The 17,094-nt window shown below is 44.3% G+C and overlaps 1 protein-coding gene across 1 annotated transcript in view; it reads left to right on the top strand.

Annotated features, from left to right (window-relative positions):
• The window catches only part of SLC44A1 (solute carrier family 44 member 1), a 119,917-nt gene that overhangs the window by 25,582 nt on the left and 77,241 nt on the right, over window positions 1–17,094 (top strand). Inside the window, exon 4 of the mRNA XM_019518204.1 lies at window positions 3,063–3,199. Within this exon, the coding sequence (XP_019373749.1) occupies window positions 3,063–3,199 (137 nt within the window). The remainder of the gene's footprint in view (window positions 1–3,062; window positions 3,200–17,094) is intronic.

The following is a 17,094-nucleotide window of genomic DNA, read 5'->3' as shown; positions in this document are numbered from 1 at the left end:
GGTGTGCTGAGGGCTATGCATGCACACACTGCAGGGAGCTCATCTGTGCCTAGGCTGACCACCCATCCCCAATTAGGCGACAGTCCTAAATTTAAAGATAGAGTCCCGGTCCTGTGCTGAATGACTCCAGGACAGCATTTGTCCCAGATTTTCCAGTATCGTGCAGGGATCCATGTTTTTCATTCATTGCACAAAACAATGGAAAACGTTGGGTTTCCCTTTGCAGGCTGGCAGAGTTCCAGCCTGCACATGGGGCTGCTTGGGGTTGGGGGCGGAGTGAAACCAGGGGGAAGGAGAGAAGAGCATATGGTCCCTCCTTCCAGTTTGGAAATGTGGTCACTACTGCAGCCAGGCTGGGTCTGGTGCCAGAGCAGCAGTGGAAGCATGAGCCCACCCTGGGCTGTAGTATCTTTCCTCTTTGTAACCCCAATCACCACAAGCTGCCCAGCTTGACTGACAACAGCAGGCAGGAATGGGACTGAGAGCTGTGCTATGCCAGGGGTTGGGCTGTGGCATTCACAGCCCTGCAGAGGTGGTGAGGGTGCCCCCATCTCTAAGCCAGTTTCCCACCCCCTGCCCTGCAGCTGTGCAGACCCTGGCTGGGGGTGACCCAGGGCAGGGGCCTCAGTTCTCCCACTGTGTGGTGCTGGGTAGGGAAGCGGGCAGGGCTTCAGCCTCTGCTGGCATGTCAGGGGACACTGGGTGGAAGCAGCCCTGCCCACCTGGCACCCCGGGGTTGGACTCCATCTCCCAGGCTGCTGCATGGTGCCAGGCAGGCGGACCAGGCTGCCTCTGCCTAGCATCCCCCACTGCCAAGAGAGGTTGGAGCTGGAGCTGCTGCCCATGGACCCACCAATTTAATTCTTTCTGGCCCTTGGGTGGGTGGTGGCTCCGGCTCTGGCCTCTGGTGCTGCGGGCTGGATAGAATCAATTGGCAGCCTGTATTTTGCCCACTCCTGATGTAGGAGGAGGGGTAGGGAGAGAAAAAAAAAAGCCCAAATACAGCAGTGGCCCAAGGATTGGTACATGAAGATACTGAAATAGTCCATGTTAAACCAGGTAAGAGACTATTCAGAGAACGTGAGCAGTCTATAAATACTTTTTTAGGTAATACAAATGATGACAGAGATTGATTTGGTTTCAGGTGGTAGGACAAGGAAGCCCTGAAGCTAAGAACTAAGAAGTTGAGACTAAATAATAATAACTCTTGTACGCTGAAATTGGATAATGGAACACGCTATCCAAAGAGGAGGGTAAGGCACTCTCATGGCAGGTGGTCAGAAAGATTTTTGGTAACCAGGAGCAATAGTTACCAATAAGCATGGCTTTTTGTATCATAGAGGAAATATTTTTTTTCTAACAGTTTGATTCTGCAATTTCTAGACGGCCATATTCTGATAATTTAAAAATAGATTTATGCTTTGACACTTGGCTTCATCACAGATGTCTGTATTGGCAATGTGGGTTTAAAGGTACTATCTTTATGGTGTATGGTATAAAGCATGGTATTTAAGTGTTCTCCTTCACTCTTGCTGTCATAGGAAGAGACTGCTTTTGTCAAAAAAAGAGTTCAGTTCAAAAGAGCCAAATACAAAGTACCACTGTATAAGTGGTGTATTTTTTCATAGTGCGCCGATTGAAAAGCATTTTAACAGTTTAAATAACTACAGAATATTTTTGCTGATGCAATATGTGTATCTGGACTAAATATTGTATAGCTATGTCAAACTGCATTATAACCTTAAATGAGCTTTTTGAGATCAGAATTAAAAATAAAAAATAAAAATATTAAATATTCTTATACACTTTGAATTAGACCAGATCCAAATTTAGTACTTCATGATAAGATGCATATAGAAAGGAGGAGATGCTTGCTAAAAGTTGATGTATGATACAGATCTCATGACATTGGATGTTTTTAAATGACAATAGAGATTATAGAAACCTATAAACCAGAATCAGCTTAAAATACTGCATTTGCACAGTTGATAGTCCTACCTGAAATAGCTCAACAGTTTTTATACTTCAAAATAAATACCAAAACGATCTACTCAATATTATGGACCAGTGGTGCAGAAAATCGTTGTAAAACAAAAACTGTTGCAAGTTACTTGAATTACATATTTTCATTAAAATATTCTGAGACTTTGCGGGGGGGGGTGTTGTACAATAAATACAAGGCTAGAGCATTTTTTCATTTTGTGTATTTGAGGAGAGATTGGAGATCTTCCAGTTAGTGTAGAACTATGAAAAGGCATTGTAGGATGCTGAAGCTATATAAACAAGTGCCACTTTAATGCATTAGTAGGCAACCATTGATCCTCTGGATCATGGTGTATACGTAAGGGGTCTAGTTAGATGCCTGATGAATCTGCTTGTGTGGAGTCCTCTGACCATCATACCAAGACCTTCAGTGCATACTGCTAGGCAAGAGTATGGAGGAGTGGAGGCTGCCCAAGACCTACTATTTCCCGTTTGGACCACTGAAACAATCCAAAGGCTAGACGGAGTCCAGATATTCAGTGCCTCAATGATTGTAGCATCTGCCAGAGAGCATCAGATAAGAACTGCTGACTGCCTAACTTCTCACTGAGAGCGTGTTTCTGTCAGGGTCATGTCCCCTTATGGGTACTCCATGGTTGGAGAAGAGCTAAGGCAGTGGGGGCTAGGGTTTTGGGGTGCCCTATACTCACTTTACTCTGGAGGTTGCAACATTGTGGTATTTCATAAGAGCTGCCCTGCCAGAAATAGTCCACATTGCCACCGGGCCTTCCAGTCAGAGTTTATGGCTGGACCCGGTACCAATGCATTGGAATCTAATAAAATGTTATTAGACTATGTCTATCTTAAATACAAATGTGCGGGTAGTACATGTATTCAACTCCTCATAGTTTGTTTCTGTCTGTACTTATACCCTGATACCCTAAAATATAGGAAATCTGGAAGTATTTTTGTTTGGCATTATTTGCAGTTGTCTTGGTAGAATTCTCTGGCTAGAAACAGTCTTGTTTAGTTCCTATCCTGTCCAAAAATAAAAATTTACCAGCATTTTTCTATTCTAGGTATGTGTTCTTTCTGGATCCATGCAATGTAGACCTGGTACATCGGAGGATCAAGTCAATTGCTCTGTGCGTTGCAGCTTGTCCAAGGAAAGAGCTCAAAACTCTGGCTGATGTTCAGAAATTTGCAGAAACTAATGGTATGAGGAAAGCACATCTGAGTTTCTTCCTGAGCCAAATATGTTTAATATTAATAAATGTAAGATTAAAGATGACTTCTTAGATGAACTAAAAAATTGACAAAACCTAGTGAGCTATCCCAATGGAATAGTGTAGTAGTGCTATAAAGACTAAAGCTTGCTTTTGCCCTGTTATCTCCATAATTTTTTTAAAGTTTCTTTTTAAGGAAAGTAAAACCTAAAAGATCTTCAACAGAGGGATTTATATTTATGGGCCTTTTCTCTTCCCCTCTGGAAGGCTCTTTGAAATTGCTGTTTTACTGTAGTTATTTTATCCCGTGGAGGCATTCTCGCACATCTTGGGTTGGCGAGATCAGTGCTGCTATTGAACTGCACTGGGGCATGGAGCCTGCCTGCCAGTGGGAGTAGGAAATAAATCCCGTTTTCATTCAGCACTGCAGTACAATTCCCTATTTTTTAAGGATCTTATTTTTCTTTTCTGTAAGGTAAGTATAAAGGCAGCTGCACTATTGAAAGACTTGGATTTCGTGCTCCACCCCTATCCCTTGAGACCTGCACTTCTTTCTTGCAAGTGGTGGTTTTGTTAGCTCAAGGCATGCTGGAACATGATAGTTTAGTGAAGTGTGTGAGAAGTGACCAGCTTTGGGATTTCACAAAGGAGGGGAGGCGAAATGTAAACACTTCTCTGAATGCCTGCTAGTCATTCTGTCATTCACTTCCTCTCTAATGGATAGTGGTTTTTTCCTTAACCCTTGTGCTGGAGAGATGTCTGCACTTTGTTGTGTGATGCTTCTCCGCTATGTAGCTGGTATTCATAATGTTATTTCAGCTTAGAGCAGTGAATCGCTTTCCTGGAGTCCCTTTTTGTGAAGGCAAATGAGCTGTTAACCCTCCATTAACTCTTCACTCTGACCTTCTGTTCCTATTTTGCCCTTTCTAATTTTGCCTACACTTGTCTTATTTCCTTTACCCAATGCATATTGACTTCTGTAGTGCAGTTAAGATCAGCATACGAATAAGGGAATTTCCTTATTAACACCTCTTGAAATATTCCACTTTGGTCACTTAAGCCTAGTTTTTTCTAGTCTGTGCCATGGGTGACTTTGGTCATGAATCAAATTCCTTTCTTAACTGTGGTAACCGTAATGTTCAGCATAATTGTTTATCCAACTGAACCAGTTTATCCAACTGCACTTGGTTATACTGAGTATTGTATTACAGCGGATCTGTCAAGCCTCTCCATGTAGAAAGATCTTACATAAATATTTTTTTAAATTGGCAGTAAATAGACTTCACTTACCTTGGTCCAAAGTTTAGATAAACTATCTTTAGCCTTGCCTTACAGCAAACAGCTGTCAAGAGCACTTGTACATTTTGACCCTGTTTTGCATTGCGCTACACTGAGCCAGTAATTTGTGCCCGAGATGGGTAAATTTGTGCTGGATGTTGGATAAATAACACAAAACTTTAATACATGGTAGAAGCCAGAGCTCTTTTGTTATGGGAAAATTAACAGAAAGCTAAGTAACCAGAGTGTGAGATCAGTGACCAACACTGACCGAAGGTGTGGATACACTGTTCCATTCTTTCCCCAGTCATACTTCTATTTTAAACTACACCAACCTGTTTAGCATTCAAAGCTAGCTACACTTAGGCCTTTTAGCTTGCTAGAAACTTTCTTCCAGTGTTCTCAATGTTATGGAGGTGGTAATAGAACACAGAATAACTTTTATGCATATTTGAAAGTAAATCTTTTATCTAGTTTGTGGTGAAATTCATTACAACTGGGGACTAACAATATCAGACGTGTTTTTCTGCAAAGATAATATGAGATGATAATTCTTCTAATTTCCCGCATTGTTAAAACTTAGCTTGTTTATAGAATATATTCCCAGACAAAAACTAAGTTAAAGTGGAGTAAGGCTGAAAATACATTTCTTCATTAAGATGAGCATTGTGGGCATGTTGTAACAACTCTGAATCTTCTGGATTTATAATTTTAAAAATTAAAATCTAAGTGTTGCGTTGTGAAAAATGTACAGTAAAAAGACCTCCCTAACTCCGATTTGGAGTGACTCCATGTAGAACATATGATTGTAGGGGTGACACATTAGGCCTAACTCGCCATGTAGGTATTTCACACTCATTTTGTTTTTTCATCTTAAAATTCTCTGTATCTGGACAACATGATTCCTGTTGTTAATTAACTGTTCAGTTAGTGTGAATTCTGTAATCTGTTTAAAAAATGGATTAAGGTCAAATGAATGATTGCATAATAAGTGTTGCTTAAGTGCATCGTGCACTACTTTGTGAGTCCTTCAGCAGCTATCTCATATTGCTTTGTACTAAACAAGACCTATCCAGTCTGTTCATCTGGGTGCCCTCCACTGTTCAAAAATTGTCTTAACCAAATAGCATTCTTAAAATGTTGGCATGTAGCCAGGATCAGTCCATGTGTGGTTGTACAGTCCTGGAGCCATATATTTTGCTTTTATGCCACTGCTGCCAGCAACACTGTGGCCGTTATGCCTAGCACTTTTGCCTGGAGCTGTGCTGGGGTACTGGATTTGCCTGCCCTCTGTGGAGAGGGATCAGTGTAGGCTTCCATGAATAATACCTTCCATAATAAGCAGATATATGATCACGTAATTCGGCAGATGGCTGAGAGGTCACTCCTGGATTCTGTTCAAGGCCACAACAAAGGCAAGAAGCTCAGGCAGGCTTAAGAAAGCCAAGAACAGACAAAGGACTGCTAGTGGTGTTCCAAAAGCTGTCCTCACTTGGATAGGGTTTCCTTCTGAGAGTCTAGCCTGAAGGTAGATGGCACCAAAAGCTCAGAAACAGGAAACCAGGAGAAAAGCTCTATGGAGGGCCAGGTTCTTTTTTTTTCATGCAAGAGCTTGAAGCATACCCTGAGGATTTGACAGCAGATGCCAGCTTCATGAGGACCTTAGCTGGTAAGTATTGTGCATAACAGTATGTTAAAGTGTGTGTTGTTCACACTATGAATTGAGCCTGCAAATACACTGACCCTATGTTTTCAGATTCATTTTTGGGAAAAACTCCCTCCCTACTCTGGGCCATGTTTTTGTAAGGTTAACTGAAAATTGAGCTTTATGGCATATTTTATGATCCAGTTGTCAGGGGCCTAAGCATAGTTTGATTCTGTACGGAAGTTCAGTGTGATGGTTTTAAAGAAACAGGGTAGACTGACAATATGTCGCATACTGTGTAAAATAGAACTAGGATTTATTTTGCTTTGTTTGCCCTTTGAATACCACCATTTTGGCAAAAACAGAATTTTTTCTGCAAGATTTAACTCCCACGTCTCCATGTGCCCAGAATGGTGACCGCTTGCCAGACCTGGGTTCTCACACAGCTGTCACTTCAATGTTAGAATGACTTGTCATCTTGCAACTGGACTTTGCTTTCTCATTGTCTTTGCTACTCCTTTTCCCTCCTGGTTGACTGCTGCAGAACCTGCCTGCCCCCCTTGACTGCAGTTCTAGCCAGTGGTGGCGATTCAGATTCAGAAATGACATTGTGATGTAAATATGCCTGATGAAAGATACAAGGCAGTGAAATAAAGCAGCATAAAGTTACTTCAGTTCGCAGCTTAATCAATACCATGCATATGCTTTCAGTTAACTTAGCATTTCACAAAGTGTCTTTTCCAACGTGAGATGTCAGTGCATAGAGATTGACAGGTGCTTGGCTGCCTATGAACTGCCTGCCTGTATTATTAATCCCTTGGGTTCTGAGCAATTACTTCAGGTCTCTATTTGTTTTGTAACGCAATTTGTGCTTGTCTGCAAGCAATATTTCTAAATTAATACGTAAGGCAATGGTTCTCAACACTTTTAAGCATAAGGTACCCCATAATAGGCTCATGGCACCCCTCTGTAACTTCTGTGAATTGCATGGCACTCCACTCCAAATACTAATTTACTTATTGCAGTGCTTATGCCAGAGGTGTTCAAAAGGAGATTAGACAAGCACTTGGCTGGGGTTACTTGACCCCAGTGCTCTTTCCTGGCCAGAGCAAGGGGTTGGACTTGATGATCTAATAGGTCCCTTCCAACCCTTGAAATACATAACTATGAAGGAGTTTTTCCTGGACTTGAGCCTGAAGCGACCTTCCAGGAGTTTGTATCCATTGCTCCTGGTCTTCCCCAGGGGTGCCCTGGTGAACAGCTGTTCACTGAGTTCTTGATGTACTCCCCGATGTAGTGGTAAGTTGCTACCAAGTCCCTTCTCAGCCTTGTCTTGTGTAGGTTGAAGAGGCCCAAGTCCCTCTCCTCATATGGCTTGTCTTGCAAGTCCTAATCATATGGGTGGCTCTTCTGTGGACCCTCTCAAGTTTTTCCAAGCTTCTACAGAGGAAATTTAGTTGGAAATTAGGAGGAATGTTCTAACTCTGAGGGTGCCTAAGCATTGGAACAGGCTACTTAGAGAAATTATGGAATCTCCATCCTTGGAAATTTTCAAGATCAGTGTGGGCAGATACTTGGCCAGGATGTTTTAGTTGGGGGCAGTCCTGGGTAGAGCAGAGGCTTTACTAGATGACCTTATTAAGTCCCTTCCAGCCCTTATTTCCTATGATCTTCAGGCTTTTCCAAAAGCGAGGGACTGTGACAATGCTATTCTAGAGCCAAAGAAAAGAAACATTTTATTATTTTGTTCCCTGGGAGACTGAAATGCAGTAACTACTTGATTCCCTTCTGCACCTGGACCTTGAAATGTCCAGTGGCAAGAGCACTCTGGCCAGCCATTCTGCCAGAACCTGAGGAATAAGAGTAGGAAGGTGAATGAGGAAGGGTATGGCCTCCTGTCATCCTGCCTGTGACAGTCTGAGAAGGCTAAGGAATGGTGGAGGGGGCTCTTTGGCACAGGGAGCAAACAGATGGGCAGCTGACTAGGAAGAGCACTGGACTGACTGTGAGGACAAAGCTCAGAAGAAAAGGGATGTACAGAAGCAGTTCCTTGAGTTGATGCAAAAGCATGAGACTGCTGGAGAACATGCTGTTGTCACATTTCCACACAGCACCACAGCCCAGGCAGGTCCTGCTGCCTACTGAGAATACCACTTAACAGGTAGTAGCAGGTCTGATGTTCAGTGGGTCTGACACTCTCAAGACACCAACATCGGTGAGTTCTGGGACTTCTTTGTCCCTTCAACCACAGATGAGGGTTTTTCTCCATTCTACATGGGAGAGTTACTAGTCAAAAGTCCATACTTACACATTATTGTGAGCAGCCGAGCTCAAATATGTGCACTCAGGCTTTGTACTGTTACCAAATCTGAATTTTTTGGTTTGTTGTTGTATTCTAAATGGTACAGTGTTCCAAAATTTGCATTGTTTCATATGACTTGTTGACTCTGTTAAAAAATTGTGCAAGTTGTCTTCGGTTTATTAGCACTGTTTATTGAATAAAGGTTTTTACTAAAAAACAAATCAAGTTTCAGAAGTTTATGCTGCATGAGTAAAATGCAGCACTGGTTCCAAAAAGAATGTGCAAAGAATGTAAGTCATCTAAAGATTCTCAACCAGGGTGCATGGTTAGTTGTGCAGATATGTACATATGATTCATAAGGTAAACCTAGAGGTGTCAAATGGCAAATCCATAAGTGTCAAAAACATTCTGACCTGTTGTAGTTTTTCTGAATTCTTTGTGGCAGGAGAATAGCTCTTTTACTCTTGTTTAACATCAAACAGTGAAAGCTAAGGCCTGGCTTTTTCTGAGGGGTGCCTCGAGTCTAAGGAGACTGAGAAATACTGATTTAATTCATTATATGATAAAAATACATAGCTTAATGAGGCCCTGCCCAAGTGCATAATAAAAATCCTATAATAAGATTAACACTTTCCAGCCAAAACCTCTAAGGTAAGAGCTTAGCACCTCCCTTATATTACAGTGCTGGTGATGTCTAGTGTGGAGTGAAGGTAGGTCTTGCCAAGCAGTTTCTGGTCTCACCTTTAAACAGTTCTGTCTTCCCTTCATTGATCTGAATATATGCTGCACTATCCTTCTGTAAAGTGAACAGATCCTTTCTGCTATCTGAATGTCCAAGGAAGCAGTGTGACATGAGGCAATGTCAACACTGTTAAAGTCCATAGTAGTCTTAGGAGCTACAAACTCATTTTTTTTATTAAGTATTGGAGGTGAGATTCTAATGATACAACAGTGTGATCCTCTCTAGAAATACCCCTAGAGCATGAAGGCTTGATGCAGAGGATCAATGAAAAGAAGTGTTGGTTCCATTGATATTCTTGGGGCAAGTCAGGAGTGCAAGTCCCTTGAACTTGTGTGTGTTGCTACGCTTTGAACTGGGCCATCAAGACCGTTTCCATATCAATGCTCACATTCACAACAGCAGCCTGAGTCAGGTTGCCTTCACTATATTGGCTTACTACTAATGGATAGCAGTTGAGGAGACAGTGGCAGATTTCAAAGTGGTTGTGACTGTTTTCTCGGGTCTCTGTGATGTGGTGAGGATCTCCAATCATATTTCCAGGGATATAGCCATTGCTCTACTGAAGCTCTTTTCTCCACTGATTATTCCAGGGCCACATCATAATTTTTCCCACCTGTCAAAGCTTGGTGTTTAAGCCCCGAAATCACACTGCAGCAGATGAAGCTGCTTCAGGGAAAGTTTATCTATAGGTCACTGCTCACAGATACTGCTGTGGGGTGGGGTGGCAACTGGCTTGTAAATCTAACAAGGAGAGAGACACCCACCAAGGAGAGCTCAAGTCTACACTCAACAGGCTCTGTGTCATGGCTTGGAATAATATAGCGGTAGTGGCTGCTTGGCAGTAATTTGAAAATGGTGTCTACTTGTAAAAAGGACAAGTCTGATACCAAGTCTCGCAATCCTACCACATGCACCAGAATATGTAGAAGCCAGCAACAGAGCAAAGTACACTATGGGATACCCAACCAGAATGTTCTGTGCTTATTTAATTGTAAAAAATCATTGCTGGAAGGATGTCACTGCTTTGGGAAAAAAAGATATATTTGGAATAGTTGCTTTGCAGCTGTTTGTGTCAAAAGTGCATAGGAAAGACTCGTACCCTCTCCCATATAAGATGAGCCTTTAGTGCTTGCGGTCTCAAACAGTGTTAAACTGATTTTGAAAGACCATTGGACTTTTGATTTGATTTGTTTCTTTATACCCCATCATCTGGGATCATGTGTTTACTGCAACCAAAAAATGCCTCTCTATGCTTCAGTTATGGAAACAGGAACCAAGACTTCTAAAATTAGGAACCTATAATTAATTACCTTATACACCTAAACAAGTGACTGATTTAAAAAAAAAAAAATGCTGAACATGTCAGTTGCCATTGACCTCGATGGGAACTGGTGGGTGTGCTCAGCAAACTAGGCCACTTATTTAGATTACTAAAAGTGGATTTAGAAGCCTAAAATTAGGTTTCTATTTTTGAGTATCTTATCCTGGATCTTGGTTTGCAGAGCTTTGTAGCCAGGCCAGTTGAGCAAAGGTCCAGATGGAGTCCAAGCCAGGGGCAGTTACTGTAGTAAATGACAAAAGTGAAGTCCTTGACTGAAGCTGACCTGAATGAAATTAGAAGAAATTGTGTTGATCTATATATTTATGTGAGTTGTAGTCCCCTTGTAGGTGGAGGCGGCTAGCATAAGCCAACTGCTACCATGCAACAGTATAGACTATAGATTTTGAACCAAAATGAGAATTGACATGGGAGGTGTACGCATAGTTGCATTTGGGAATTGTTTCAAAAGGGCAGCAGCTGTTATATTTTAATTGTTATGTGTGAATGAGATGAGAACGATTCATATTTAGCAAAGCTGTTCCAATTTTAACATTGCTTCATCCAGCTGCTGCCCTTCTAAAATGATTCCAAATATACGCGTGTCCTGGAATTGGCTTTCTCACAAGGGTTGGGTTCCTAGCCCTAATCTGTTGACTTTGTAGAGAACTCCTGTAGCTGAAGGTGAATGTGAAGAGTGGATAGCAATGTGACAAAATGGGAAGTAGCTATAGGTTAAGAAAAATAATTGCTTTGCTCGTCTCTGATCTGTGTAATGGCCTCTTTATCTAAGAGCTCAGACAGACGTGTAGCTCCCTGTGGTAACTGGTAATGCTTTTCAGGAAGCATTCTGAGTTGCAATGATCCCCTGGACCAAACAGAAGTTTACTGTTGGTTCCAGGGGGCAGGGGAATCTAGCTGCTACCTGTGAGCTTGCAGCTGGTTTCCCCTAGCAATGGCCTCTTCTCCCTCCCAGCCTGTCCCTGTTTCAGAATGGGAAGGAGGGGAGGAAGCAGAGGGAGCTCATTCTGGGGGTTCACTGGCCAGCACTGGAGGGTGGAGTGGGTGACTTGGAGCTCCCTCCACCTCAGGGGGGCTCTAGTATACTAGTCCAGTGGTTCCCAACCTCTTCTTGCCACAACCTGCTGCTGGGAGCGGAGTGTGGAGGCCTAGGGACTAGGGAGCTCCCAACACGTGGCACGGCTTGTCTTTTTGTGGCAGTGCTGCTGGCATTGCCTCCACGACCCTCATTTGGGAAACACTGTACTAGTCCCACCCTCCAGTGGGGGCTGAAAAAACCCCAGACCAAACTCCCTCCACTCCCTTTCTCTCCCTACTCCCATTCTGAAAACAGTGACAGGCTGGGAGGTAGCACAAATGCAAGTTAGAGAAAATGCCCTGGTCTGAAATGTCTTCATCTGAACCCTCATGCAATTATCGGCCGTTTTTGAAGCAGTCTGCAACTATATTTGTGTTTGGTCGCAGCTATAGGCTGCTTTTTTTTTATGGCCAGATCAGGTGAATATTGTCACTTCTGTCTGTGTCCTTCATGTGTCATAATTGAAATAATTCTTTGAATCATGTCACTGTTACCCACTTAAAACTCAGGTAGCACTGGAGATTGTGAGGAAATGTGTACATCTCCCTTCCAAAATTTTTATGGAAATATGAGTAGTTTGAAAATCTTGGGTTATGCTCCTTAAAACTAATTCTTTGACTGTTATTTTCTTGAAGCACCAGTATTATTTTTCTGAATTAAAGGAACATTGTTAATGATAAAATGACCTTAGTCACTAGATGTATTGTTACCTAGACCCATTATTTTAATGTTTGTATGATTTTGAATGGTATAATGGGTATAACTCATGTTTGGTTTTAATTGTATGTGATTGAATAATTCAGTAAAAAGGGGTCTTTGGTGTGCCTTTTTCCATAATCCGCTAGAACTCGCTGCATGAGTCAGTACTGTCTTGGACATTTATATTGAAAATGGAAGTGCAGAACAATACGATTGTGTTCTGCTCCTAGGATTGGGATATGACCAGTGAACCTTTTTCCTAGTATTGTATTTGCATCATTGACTCTGAATTGCAAATGAAGTAAACCAAAAAGCCACCTTCATTTTTAAGCCCCATGAGAAATCTGGGATGGAGGGAAGTGAGGGGGGCAGGGGAGGAATTGCAATCAGTAATTGTTTTCAAATTTTTTGCTGTTGATAATACACAGAGAGTAAAAAAGAAAGGCAAGAACTCGGGCATCCTTTTTTAGAATTGCAATTTAAAAATACATCTTCAGACCTTCTGACTCTCTGTAGCATACAAAAATGTTCCTTAATCTCATTTTTTGAATCCAGTTAGTTGCTGTGGTAACCATGATTGGCCATCTCAGATATTCCTCCATTGCAGTCTTATTGGTTTGTCTATATCTGGTGACCTTTAAAGATGTAAATAGTGTCTGTTTTTTCCTTGATTTTTCTTGGAATACTCTTGCAGACCCTGGAGAATATTACTTTTAGTTTGAATCCTAGAATTATGTAAGAAAGATGGCTTTGATTTCTTCTGCCTCTGTCCTCTATTTACAGGAGCTAGTGTGTGTTCCTCTGCAACAGTCAAGAATTCAGGAGACTTTATGGCTGTAAATAGACATCTCATTTGATGTGGGCCCAATTGCCTGGGGTTTGACCTGGTTCAAAACAGGCATATCAGTCATTTACATGTGTTGCCCTTCCAAACTGGATTGCTGCTCTTCTGCCAGTTGGCAGCCAGCAAAAACGCATCCTTGATGGTTTGTCCCAGGAACGATCTGCAGTAACTGTATAGATGCACACAAACATGTTCCAGGAAAAAATAGTAGCATGTCCTGTCCCACATGCTTCAGAGGGACTTGAAGTGGGACAGTGGAGTTGTATGTCTGTAGGTACCTGGGACAAAGGTTTTTTTTTTCCCCCAGGACAAATGCAAAATCTGTTTACAGGCTGAGTTCCATTTCCTAGTTTCCTCTTTCTTCCTTTAAACTGTATTCATTGTTTCTGAGACATGCCAAACAGAACCCCTGGAAAATGGTATGGAATGGAAATGGGGAAATGTACTGAACTGGTACAGGATGGTTGGTAGTGAGGTCTGTCTTATGCCACCTTGCCAAGTACCTCGAATGCCACCAGTTGTCATTTCCTCCAATGGGAAGATGCTGGTTTAAGTTCTGGTCTCTTTGCCATGAAAATGAGCCTCTGAAAATCAGTCTTGTGCTTGTTCCCCAAATTAATACTTTCTCTTGCTTTATGTGGGTAGTGGTTATTAGTGATTGCTGCTGATTAACCATAGTACATCTGTTTTCATGCTGGAGAGGTACCTGGGGAGTCAGATGCAGGTTGTAGTGTGTCAGAATTTCAGTGTCTATATTGAGTCCATGAGTTTTTGTACCTACTACCTAGGGGGTTGGTGAAGTGCAGTTCAGAGGCTTGTCTGTGAAAAGTGGTTTGTAAATTCAAAGAAGCACTGAACTTCACTAACCTCATCACCAGAAGCCAACTTCCTACAGCCCAAAACACACTGAATGGATCCTGGCCATGCCATGACAAGATGCATGAAACCTGCCAACAATGTCTCCAGTATGGAGCTATTTTCACAACACAGTACATATCTCCATCAGGGCACCAAACGCCTTGATGGAAAATACGTGGAGACACCAAGCAACAACTGCATACCAGAATGAGTGCACACCAAAAATCTATCAAAGACAACAACAGAATACCACCTGTCTCCCATCTCTCAGGTCTGATCCTCAAAGGGAATTTACAAACCACTTTTCACAGATGAGCTTGTGAACAGCACTTTATCAACCTCCTAGGTACAGAAACTCATGGACTCGATATAGATTAGACAGTGGAATTCTGATACTACAACCTGCTAGACATCTGACTTCCCACGTATCTCTCCATTTTTATCTGTGCTGCTACATCCCCCTTTCTTCCCTACCCCAGCCTGTCCCTACCACCTGATGCCTCCATTTCCATTTTTGCTGACCAGCTCTTTTGCCTGCATTGCATGCCAGCCCCTGGCTTCTTTACTATTCCTTTCATTCAGGAAGAGCACACACACCAGCTGCAGGTGCTTCCTTAGCCTGATGAAGGGTTTTTCAACCCAAAAGCTGGCATCCCGGGCAGCTAAGCTAAGCTTACCTGGAGCCTCACAACTTCACTGCAACCAGCAAGCCTAAGTCCTGTCTGAGACATGACGGGTCTGGGATTTCCACAGCCAGGACTGTGTGTGTGCATTTGGTGGCTGGAGGCTATGGTGCTTCCTACCCACCTTTCACTAAGGGGATCCTCAGTCCTGGCATTTCCTGGGGCTGCTGCATGGCCAGCAGTCCCACTAGGCATCCCTACCCTGGCAGAGTGGAGTTTTAGTGGTCATGCCCAGGACCGCCTCCTTCCCCCAGCTCCAGCCCATACCTCCAAGTTTGTCCTGGCACAGAAGCTCAGCAGGGACATATTCTTCCCCTGCTGGCTGGTGATGTGGTGAGTGCCCCTTCCAGCTCTGAGAGCAGGGCATTAAATGGTTTTTAAAAAATGAAAAGGGGAAATTGGTGTGGACGGAGTGAGGAGGGTGGCATTCACTCTGTCTGCACCTAGAGTTTGGGCACCCCCAGCAGTGGGAGGTTTGCCTTGAGGAACAGCAGCTGCTCCACCAAACCAGTATCCAAGAAGGTACATTGGGGTGTCACTACATTCCCAGCGATGCTGAACACCCTCTCGCTTGGAATACTGGTCAGTGGACAGGGCAGGTGTTCCTGGGCAACCGTGGCCAGATCCGACCACATATGGCTGTGGCTTTCCCAGTAGGCCAAAGGGTCGCACAGCAGTGGCTTGACATTCTTGGCAAGATTGGCAGTCACCAAGGCCTGAGTGCTACCTGCCTGATGGTAGGGTCTGGTGCCTCTGGACCCCACCGTGGAAGTCATGCCCTTGGCCCACATTGGCAGCGCCTGTGGTAGAGGAGGAGACTGGCTGGTGGATGGTGTGCTAGCATAGAACAGTGGATCCCCCTCTTCCACATCCCCCCGCCTCTGCTGCTCTGCCTCCCTGACTCTCTTCACCAGCACCTCCATCCACTGAGCTCTGTTAAGGGAGCCTCTGATCCCAATCTCCCCAAGCAAGGCCATCTCATGGATGACTGTCTGTTGCTTAACCAGCCTTTCCAGCATCAGGTATGTGGAGTTCCACAGAGTCTCCATATCCTGCATGATTTTGTGCTGTGGGATGTTCAGCTCTGCTTGTTTGTCCCATAGCATCTTGCCCCGCTTGATGCTCCAGTGGAAGTAGTCTGTCACCTTCCTGCATTTTGAAATGAGCTTGCTGGTGGTGCTGGTACTGTCACCGGCAGCCTCGTTCCCCTCCATCACCCTGCCCCCCTCCCTCACCCTGATTATGAGAGAGAACTTGTGTGCCACACAACGGAAGCCAACAAAGGTGGCATTACGGACCACCTTGACCATATTGGCCCCATTGTTGGAGACCATGAACCCATGGGTGAGCTCACCCTGCCCAACAACCCACCCTGCACCAAGTGGTTCATGGCCCCCATGATCTCTGTTGCCACGTGAGACTCCTCGATCACCTCAGCTTGAAGGAGAGCCCACTGACAGCCTGACTGGTCACACCAGTACCCTGTGAGGGAGAGGTGGGTGTGATCTCCACCCCAGCTGCTCTAGATGTCCGAGGTGAAGTGTAAGTCCACCTGCAGACCTGCCTTGAGGGAGGAGCTGTGCAAGTCCTCCCTGCATGCCTCATACAGCGGGGGGCACCACTGTCTTGCTGAAGGTGGTGCATCTGGGCACTTTGTAGGATGGGGCCATGAGCCACCTGAACCCTGGCCACTCAACTAAGGAGAAGGGCTAGCCATCGACAGCAAACATCTCCCCAGTGCTCTGGGTGATCTTGCTCACCCTTGCAATGCTCCCCCCCACCTTCCATCCCACTGTTCCAGGGTAGTCTGCCTCTGCTTTGCGGGGATGGGGGCTTTGGAGAGAGGGGCATTTCCCTTTGGGAACACTCCCGCTGGTGCCAGGCTGAGGAGGAGCAAGGGGAAGGGAGAGGTGCCTGCGGAGATGCATCTGCATCCCTGTGGTACTCGTGCTTTGTTCCCTTGCCCCAGCTGGTTTTGGCTCAGCAGTGCAGGCAGGTAGTGTATGTGGGATCATCTGCCAGTTCAAAATGATCCCAGACCACACTACCCGCCTGCTTCTGGGGTGCAGGTGCACGTGTGGATGCTGCACTTTCCTCCTCAGCAGGCAGAGGTACAGCAACAGGAGGAGTGGACTCAGCTGAGCTGCTTGCCTCTGCAGCCTCGACCTTAGCCTCCTCTGAAGTGCCTTCTGGGGAAGGAGACCTGGCTGTAGGGGAAACTTGAGAAGTGTGGAGCACAAACTCAGATGATTCCCCCTCCTTCCTGAGATTTTCCCTTGCTATGGCACTCGGATCCAGATCCAGCTCCCAGCTCTGGGGCTGCAAGTCTCAGCATGAGAAGTGAAATGGGGGTGGAGGAGACTGTTGTGCTGGTGCTGCTACTTGTTGTCATGGGGGCGGTTATGGCTGGTGCTCTT

Source organism: Gavialis gangeticus, unplaced genomic scaffold (assembly GCF_001723915.1).
Source record: "Gavialis gangeticus isolate Ggan-Ray unplaced genomic scaffold, GavGan_comp1, whole genome shotgun sequence".
NCBI lineage: Eukaryota > Metazoa > Chordata > Crocodylia > Gavialidae > Gavialis > Gavialis gangeticus.
This window is presented reverse-complemented; position numbering and strand designations above follow the sequence as displayed.